The 10,263-nt window shown below is 36.3% G+C and overlaps 1 protein-coding gene across 1 annotated transcript; it reads left to right on the forward strand.

Annotated features, from left to right (window-relative positions):
• Positions 1-4,874: 4,874 nt before the first annotated feature.
• LOC113715855 (uncharacterized) lies at positions 4,875-6,183 on the forward strand. The gene is made up of 2 exons (XM_027240155.2): positions 4,875-4,892; positions 5,095-6,183. The coding sequence occupies exons 1-2, from the start codon at positions 4,875-4,877 to the stop codon at positions 6,181-6,183; spliced, it is 1,107 nt and encodes a 368-aa protein (XP_027095956.2).
• Positions 6,184-10,263: the final 4,080 nt, after the last annotated feature.

Genomic DNA, 10,263 nt, shown 5'->3' on the forward strand with positions numbered 1-10,263 from the left:
ACAACTCACAAATGTGTATATTAGTAGCCATTCCATCCAAATTTAGTGTTAATTCTAATGGAACGAGTTGCATGTGTACTCCACACGCCAAAATCCATATGTAAATTCGTCCAAATAGATGAGACAAAAATCTTAAATAGCCATTAAACTATACAAACAATAAATTCTTAGTGATCTTTCATCCAAATTGATCACTCTAACTCACCAAAATAGTGAACTGGGTCATTAGATCTATTATTTCAAATAACACTCTATCCAAACAGACCCACTGGGTCATTAGCGAGTTTTAATTCAAAATTTGTCATTAGATCTATTATTTTCATTTAATTTCAGGGTGCTTGGAAATAATTCACAAGAACTTGAGCATATAAATTTTTTTGTCAAAACTTATAAATTAGAATATACTAAAGCAACTATTATAGATTTTAAAATTTTTTGTTAATTAAAAAATTTTAAACTATAGATTGGAAAAAATTGATCTTACAAAATTGTCCTTGTTTTTGGTACATGAAATGCATATATCGCTCATTCCTTTAGCATTAACAGAAAAATTTGATAGAATGATCACTAGTCTACTGATTTAAGAGTTCAGTAACTATATTGAAACAAAAAATTGTTTGAATGATCAAATGTGTGTGAGCTGAATTGTTGAATGGCTGTCAGAGCTTTTAGGTCAGATGGAGAAGTTCAATGGACATATTTACCCTTAGATTTAGGCACATGATTGCACGTGTTTGGTTTATTTTGTAAATTAAAAGCAAAAACCAAACAAAATGACCATGGGTATACTAATTTAGTTAGTTGAGTGGCTAAATTGAGACGAAAAATAGTTTAATGGTCAAAAATAAACACAGTGAATAGTTTAATGGCCATCGAAGAATTTTGCCCTTTTTATTTTTTCCCACAAATATTTATCAAAATTTTAATTGCTCTTGGTAGTAATAGTTGGGTTAATTCCACTTTGCAATATTCAACTATACATGCCTTCCCACTATTGTCCCTAAACTTTAAAGTGGAACATTTTAGTTTTTGAATTATTAAATTTGTCTTACTTAAGTAAAATCGTTCAAGGAAATGGGATAAGTTTTATACTTAAGTGGAAAAAATTAGATGGCTAACGAATTAAATTGCGATAGATTTTATATTTTAGGACTAAAGTAAGACATATTTTATACTTTTCAGATTAGAGTGGGAAACATTTATATGTCGAGTACCATATTTTATACTTTTGAGATTAGAGTGGGATAGATTTTATATGTCGAGTACCAATACGTCCTACTATAAAGTTTACAATAGAGGACAAAATTGTCATTTCATCACTTGTTATCGATTTCCTTTTTTCACAAATATATGCCAAAATTTAATTGTTGTTGGTATTAGCAGTTTACATTTTTTTTCAATGACATATTTTTCCTATCAAAATCATGATTTGTATTATTAAAAAAAGCACATATTTTAATATGAATTTGTTAATTAATAAACTCTTGAGAACTAAAATGTCATTCGTTAAATTAGTAAAAGAAGTGCTCTTGAAATGCTATAGCATAACATATACACAGATAAGTTGTAACTTAACTGAATTTGAAGCAACAATTGTCTTTTTAGATTTTTTAATTTGATTTTTCTTCATTATTTGTTATAAAGGGACACGTAACCAACTTACTCTCAAGCTATAGTTATTAAACTCAACTTGGGAAGCAACCTGATTAGTATTGTTCTAATGTAACTAAAAAATTGAAAAATAAAGAAAATAGGTATATTCAATTTGAAAAAATGAGTGCCAAAACCAGATTTAAGAGTGGGGCATGTAGTAGTTTTGGTAGTTTAGACGTAGAACCGGATACCAATTCACACTTCATATGAGCTGCAAGTACTCAACTCGATTCATTTTAGGGGTAAAACTATAAATTTATTCTTTAGGGCTTAATCCTGATTACTGCCTCTAGCCTTTTGACTAGAATATTAAGCTTGATTGAGTTTCTGCAGCTCTTGTTGAGTTGCATTTTGGCATTTTTGTACAGAGATTGAGAACTTAGTAATTTGGATAATTAGAAAGATGGCTTTATATTGGTATGGGCAAATTATCCAATTGGCCCTTTAACTCTTTGTCTAGATAAAATTAAGCCCCTCATCTATTTTTTTCTGACTTTAACCCCTTGAACTTGTAAAACTGGTAAACCGTGGCCCTTTTAGCCAGTTTCTACGGTTTTGCAACCGGAGGATCAATTCACACGAATGCAACTGTGCTTCTTCAAAGGGTATTTTTGTCCGTATATTCTAAACAAAAAGCGCACAACTCCTCCACCTTCCCTCCATTTTCCTAACCCAACCCAACTGCTAGTCGAAACTTCACAGCAACAGCCTTACCCATTTTCATCTTCTCTTGAGGATCTTTGCGGAGGGAGAAGAGCAAGAGAGTTAATTCCTACTTGTCGGGTTTGGGTATCATCGACATTGAAGCAACAATGGAGGGGTGGCAAATCAGGCCAGAAAATGAATACTTTGATCCTGTCCTCGCTTATGGTATGTATATTCATTCGAACCTTTAAATGTGAAATATGTAGCATATTTAGTGGTCAGATGGGTGAAAAGAGTAAAATTTTGGTGGTGGGGGTTATTGAAAGTGACGTGCCAGTGGTCCTAGATGTGGGGATATAGTGGTGGGTACCAAAGTTTGTTGTTTAGATGTTCAAAAACTGTAGGGATTGACAAATAATTAGCATTTCATTAAAAGTTGGAACTTTTTTATTGTTTAACTTCGATTTAAGCATTACATTAGGGTTTCCCCTTGATAAAAAGCATGTGAAAAAGAAATTGAAATTTTAATTAATTATATTTGAATTTGAATAGTATATTTATCTGCATTTGTTGTAGCCCAACTTGTATTGAAAAAATATATTCATATTGATATGCAGATCCAGAATGTGAAATATTTAGCATAAGATTACACCATGGGGGAAGAATAAATTGGGAAAATTATGTCAGTTATGAGAATGGAGAAGTGGCCTACATAGATATGTGTGATGCTGAACGTATGTCAATGCATGAGTTGAATAAAATGATTGGAAAAGTTGGTCATCGTAATGCAACCATTTTATACTATTACCTTGAACCAGTTGCAGACATGAGGAATGGTTTGAGAGAATTGTCTACTGATACCCATGTTAGGACATTCTGTGACTGGGCATATAAATTCAAGGTGATGGAAGTGTATTGCCATCATCTGACAGACCCAGAAATTGAAGAACTGAAAAATGCTGTAATAATAGAGTCACCAGACAAGGGGAAAAAGAAAATTGGAGTTGTCATAGAGGAAGTAGATGAGGAAGAATGCATAACTAGATATGTAGGTACTGGGAAGAGTAGTAGAAGGGATTGTATGGTTGGGGAATGTAGGGGGTGAAAAAAGAGCAAAAAACAGTCAAAGGGATAGTAATGTTAGGCCAGTAGAATGTGTAGATATGGTTGAAAAGGTAGGGGGTGCAAAAACAGCAAAAAGCACTCATGCAGCTAGTAATGTTGGGACAGAAGAGGGTGTTCATGAAGCTGATTATGGTGGTGGTGAACACGAAGGTGAACATGAAGCTGAGGGTGAACATGAAGCTGACTATGGTGGTGAACAGCAAGGTGAACATGAAGCAGAGGGTGAAAACATAGATGATGAATCTGAATCACAAGTAGAGGAAGAAAATGATAGATTTAGTGGTGCCAATGAATATGGTGGTGAAGAGATTATGCTGCACATTTTGAATTCGAATGCTGATGGTTGTGGTGAAACTTCACAGCAACAGCAGAGAGATGAAACAACTGACCAGACGCAATGTTCAGAACAGGAGAATGTTTGTGGAAGGCAAACAGAAACTGACCTGGAAACACAACAGCAAGGTGCGAGAAAGAAACAAGTTAGGAGAAAGAGAACCAGATCAGCAGAACAAACTAGCCAGGCACCAGAGGATATAGATTCACTCCAACAAGATTACATCCCTGATCACCTGAGCAGTGACAATGACTCTTCAGATGATGAATTCAAAGGGAGATACAAGGACTTTGTCCTAGAGAAATTCCTCAGGGATCCCAAATTCGAGATTGGGATGAAGTTTGAGTCAAGAGCGCAATTCAAATCTGCTGTGACTGAGTATGGGATTAGGATGGGTAAACCTGTTTGGACTAGTAAAAATGAGCCCACCAGGGTGAGGGCCAAGTGCAGGGAACCATGTAAATGGTTTGTATTTGCTTCAATAGAAAAGGCTCTGGGCACAAAGGACTTGGTAGTAAAGAGTCTGCATGATGTCCATGAAACATGCAGCCATGCATGGAAAAATAAGAATATCACACCCAAGTGGCTGTCTGACAGGTATGTAGAGAGGATAAGATCAAATAACAATCTGCCAACAAGAGAGTTAAGGCAAACAGTCCATGAAGACTACCAGGCAGAAGTATCTAAGCATGTTGCAGCTAAGGCGAAAACACTAGCTATAGAGAAGATCAAGGGGTCAGCTGAGTCACAATACAAAAAAATATGGCAATATTGTGAAGAAATTAAAAGGACTCATCCTGGCAGTACAATGGAGGTTATGTTCACTCCATTTAGAGAACCTGGATGTAATCCAAGGTTCATGAGGATGTACTGCTGCCTTGGCCCACTGAAGAAAGGCTTTAAAGATGGGTGCAGACCTATTTTGTGTTTGGATGGATGTCATATTAAAGGTAGGTACCCAGGCCAGCTGTTGACAGCTATTGCAGTGGATCCCAACAACGGCTTTTGGCCAGTTGCATGAGCAGCTGTTGAAAAAGAGGCCACGGAGCAATGGAGATAGTTCCTAACCCTCTTGAGTGCCGACCTGGAAATACAGAACCAGGGACATTATACTTTCATGTCCGACCAGCAGAAGGTAAAAGTTTAATGAGAGATCTAAAACTTTTATTCTATGGTAAAAACAAGCCCCTGAACTTTTTATAGCAGATTTTAAGCCCCTGAACTTTTAGTGTAGGTAAAAACAAGCCCCTGAACTTTTAATATAGCATACTTGTTGCCCTCAAACTAACCACTTGGCTTAGATATCTAACTTATACCTGTTGTGATATTTTTTGTAGGGACTAGACAGAGCACTCGCAGAGGTTCTACCAAATTCTGAACACAGATACTGTGTTCAACACATGTATAGGAATTTCAAGAAGAAACATCCAGGATTAGGTTTAAAGGATCGATTGTGGCATATAGCAAGCACCACAACAGTTGAACATTTCAACCAAGCCTTGGATGACCTTGAAGCCTATGACCAAGAAGCACATGCATGGGTGAAGAAGGGACCACACCCTCGACATTGGTGTAAGGCCTTTTTTTCCAAACATACACAGTGTGATATGTTGGTTAATAACCTCTGTGAATCATTTAATGCCCATATTTTAGAGGCTAGGGACCAGCCTATTATTTCTATGATGGAGGCTATTAGGGAATACCTCATGGAAAGGATCCAAAAGAGAAGGGCAGCAATGGAAAAATACAAGTTAGATGGTGAACCACTCATTAGACAAATTGTGGAAGAAAGGGTCAAACGTGCAGCACAATGGGAAATAACATGGAATTCAAGCTCAGGTTATCAAGCAAAAGGGCCACGGGGAGCCCAATTTGCTGTTGACCTTGACAAAAATGAGTGCACCTGCAATTTGTGGGCCTTGAGTGGCATTCCATGTTCCCATGCAATTGCTGCTCTACATAGAGCTAAAAAGGATCCCTACAAAATGTTGGCTAATTGCTATCATAGGGAGGTATTTTTTACCATCTATGATAATGTGTTGCAGCCTATTAATGGAGATATTCAGTGGCCACAGTCAGACATGCTGGAGTTGGATCCACCAGCAAGTGTCACTCAACCTGGTAGGCCAAAGAAAGCTAGAAAGAGAGATGTTACAGAACGAAAAGATCATGACAAAAGGTTACGAAAGAGGGTTGTAATCCACTGTAGAAAGTGTGGAGGGATTGGACATAATGCTAAAACTTGCAAGAATCCTCCTAAGTCATCTACTGAACAGCAACCTTCTCAACAACCAGCACCTACTGGACAACCTTCTCAACAGCAGCAGCACGAAGCACCAACAAAAAGACAACGTGTGCGTTTGCACTTCATTATAACTTTCAGCTTGTTTGTGACCTTTTTTTGTGATCTGAAATGCTTTCTTTAATTTGTAGGTAAGCAAGAATCAGGGACAAAGAAATCAGTCCCAGCCTTCTCAGCAGCCACCAACACAGCAACCTCAGTCCCAGCCTTCTCAACAGCAGCCAACACAGCAACCTCAGTCCCAGCCTTCTCAGCAGCAGCCAACACATCAACCTCAGTCCCAACAATCCACCTCAAGGCCAGCAGTTCATAGGAACAAGAGAAGTACATCAAAAAGGCCACTGACAGAAGCAGGCAAAGGTTTTATTAATCTCAACTATGCTTATTTGGGTAAAGATCCACCTTTCAATGTTGGAAACTGGCAGGGAAGAGGTGGAGGAAGAGGAAGAGGCAGGGGAAGGGGAAGAGGAAAGGGTCCATCTGGAACAAGTTCTTGAAGTATTGCTGGACCTGCAAATATTTTTGTGTGATTTTGTTGACTGTAAATGGATGTAACTAGAATGTTGAAACTATAAATGATATTTTTTTGAATAGGCTTTTGTGGGGAATCAAAGCATGTGCCTGTGCTTGGTATCTAGTTAGATGGACACAGGTCACTGCTTTTTGTGTATTTGTCTGTTTCCTATGAAAGTGATTGTTGACTGTATTTACAGGCAAACACCATTGTAATTTCCTTTTGCTAATTATATTCTAATATTATGCAGTTGCTATCTTATATTTGTATGGTTTGGTATAGCAGTTTTTGTTGACTAGATAAATCAAATAAATCCAACAAAGCCCATGACATGCGAATTGGGATAAATAATTCTCATCACATTACTTGCCGAAAATTACAGTTAGCATTGATTGGGTTCAACCATACTTTCACACTAATCTGTGGGTACAACAATGACTTGTTTAAGCTAAACAATACAATATACTTCTCCCTAACCATCTGCATCATACACCATAGATCCATTTGCTCCATCCATGGTTCTCAAAACTGACAGTACCGATGGCAATATGTTACACTTACACACTGCCCTTCATGTATCCTCTTCAATTTGCATAATCCCATTACATTTATTCCCAATTTGGAGCATCCCAAGAGAGACTCCACCTGCAATTTTTTTCTCTGTAAGCACCATTATTACAGCAACCAACCAACTTACCACAAAAACCCTTACAAGCAACTTGTTCAACCATTTCTGCCACCGCAGCTGCTTCTCTGTTTCTCTCAATTTTGCCTTCAACTTGGCAGCTTTTGCCTCGGATCTCGCGGCTGCAGTTTCAAATTCGTCTTTTTGCTTTTCTGTTGCATTGATCCTCCTTAGAAGGCCTGGTATCACCTCAATAGAACGACGGCACATCTCGTCGTCAATCCAATTCCAATACCCGCAGCCACCAATTTCTTCTGAGCAAACGGCGTACCTTCTTCCTGGATTTCTATCAGTCCAAGAAGTAATCATCTTCGTGACTTTACCGCAACGACAAGTAGGAAGCAGAGGGCCGCGATATTTGCGCATTTTTTTCTTCCCTTCACAAAGCTTTTACCTTCTCCCCTTTTTTTTTTTTCCTTTCAGACTTCTCTCTTGCTTCAATGTCGATGATTTTCCGGCCTGATTTGCCACTCCTTGTTGCTTCAATGTCGATGATACCCAAAGCCGACAGTGCTGATTCTCTCTTGCTCTTCTCCCTCCGCAAAGATCCTTAAGGGAAGATGAAAATGGGTAAGGAAAATGTAGGAAACCTTTTCTCTTGCCACTCCATTGTTGCTTCCATTGTTGCTGTGAAGTTTCGACTAGCAGTTGGGTAGGGTTGGGTTAGGAAAATGGAGGGAGGGAGGAGTTGTGCGCTTTTTGTTTAGAATATGCAGACAAAAATGCCCTTTGAAGAAGCACAGTTGCATTCGTGTGAATTGGTCCTCCGGTTGCAAAACCAGAGAAACTGGCTAAAAGGGCCACAGTTTACCAGTTTTACAAGTTCAAGGGCTTAAAGTCAGAAAAAAATAGATGAAGGGCTTAATTTTATCTAAACAAAGAGTTAAAGGGCCAATTGGATAATTTGCCCTATTGGTATATGTGTAATTTATGAATTTATTAAAAAATTGCTACCTACTCACTTATTTGGTTCAGTCAACATGCCTTCTTTTCTTGTTCATCTTATCATTTTTCATGAAAAGTTTTGATTTTTATTCCTGGGTTTTCTTTTTTTTTTTTCGTCTAAGATTCTGCAACTTTTGTTGAGTTGTGTTTTGACATTTTTGTATAGAGATTGGGAACTTGGTAATTTGGATAATTAGAAAGATGGCCTTATATTGGTACATGTGTAATTTATGAATTTACAATATTGAGTGTAAAGCAAATGTTAATGAATATTTGTAGTTCCAAGTCTAAGAATGCAACCTTATCGAGTATTTCCTGGGTATTTGTTTCATCCTAGTAGTGTGATATCTTGATTTTGTGTCCGTTGTCTTTTTAGCCCGATTGTTTGATGTTTTATGTTCATCCTAGACAATTGAAACTGTCTTAATCTATTTCAATTGACAATAAGATGGTTCTTACTTTAAAGAATAGCAAGGTTAATGTTAATTATTGAATTTGGTTTTAATTTTTTTCTATTGACATATGTTTATTTGTTTGTTTTTAGTTTATTGATTATGTTTTGCTAATCAAGAAGTGGACTTGATGAATATGTTAGAAAAGAAAATTTAAATACAAATGACTTAGTGTTTCTTTAGGTAATTTAATTAGTCCTTTTGATTTTAATTTTAGTAGTTGAGGACATTTTTCTTTGTTTTTATGGTGTTTTGTTTTGGTAATCAAGGAATTGAATGAACTTAATGTATTAGCTATATATTTAGTCTATTTCCAATTTCACTTTTAAGTAAGAGCATATATGGTTTATTATAGAGTCCGAGTACCATTACATGGATAAAATCCATCTTAACTACCATCTTCTTGGAAGGTATATGTCTCCCTATATTTGGTCTATTTGCGAGAGGTTGGAATTATTTCTAAATATTGTGTATATTTTGATAGGTTTGAGCTACTTGAATGTATTGATTATCAATTTATTTTCCTTGTGATAGGGTATAAACTATAGTACATTTATAAGCATAAATTGCTAGTTAACTATAATATTTGGGCTTTATTTTGAATAGAAACTATTTAATTTTGTCCTTATATTATTCTAATATGTGAAAAGCTTAATTGGAGAGAAATTGGACCAAAAATGTGATGCGAAGAAACAATAGAAAAAGAAAACATAAAGAGTAAGAGGTTTGGCCGAAATGACATGTTTCTCTATTTTGGCAATAACTTGAGGTACACAAATTGGGTTGAGATGATTCTTATGAAGTTAAGAGAATTATCTACAATTTCAATGGGACATCAAAGTCCAATTCTCACACTTTCATAGTCAAAAATTTAAAATATTGAAGTATAGTTTTGCTACAATGCTCGTCTAACCAATTCTCAGTATGTTAGGCATATCTCAATGTCTAGACCTCCAAATGATATCATTATTACTATAGCATTGGAAAGCTAATTTAAAGGGCTACAGCTTTTGTGTTTTGTGCAAGAGCTGATTCGGTCTCTTTGATTGAGTTTTTTTGGTTTCAAATAGTGATTTGCTTGCGGATCTGTTATAACCGGCGCCGGTGTTCATTTTGGTCTTCTCACTGATGTTCCTCTAGTCTTGGCCACTTTTGAACTTTGACACAACTCCAGTGTTGGAGTTAATACCAAAGTTTATGTCACAGTTCATTAGAAAGTTGCGTGAAATCATTATTTTTCAGCTTCAATAAGCCTAATCCTACTTTGTTTGGGATACTACTTCAAGAAACTATAAATAGGGGCTATCTAAGACATTTTTAGAGGTTAGAAAATATTAGACTAGCACTAATTTATCCTTTTTACATCTTCTTTTCTTGAAAGATTGAGGAAGTATGGAAGAATCAAAGAGGAAGATCAAGATGGAGATCGAAGCAAGGGAAATTGAGAAGTTTTCTTTACTTTTTATCTTCTTTTTTTATCCAAACTTTGAATTCTTGGTTTTAATTATATGTCGACCAAAATTATTTCTAGGGTTAGGGTTTTTTGAAGGAGATTTGATTATTTAACTTAGTTAATATCTTAACTTTTGCCTTGATTTACGTATCTTG

The sequence above is a fragment of the Coffea arabica genome, chromosome 11c (assembly GCF_036785885.1).
Source record: "Coffea arabica cultivar ET-39 chromosome 11c, Coffea Arabica ET-39 HiFi, whole genome shotgun sequence".
Classification (NCBI taxonomy): Eukaryota; Viridiplantae; Streptophyta; class Magnoliopsida; order Gentianales; family Rubiaceae; genus Coffea; species Coffea arabica.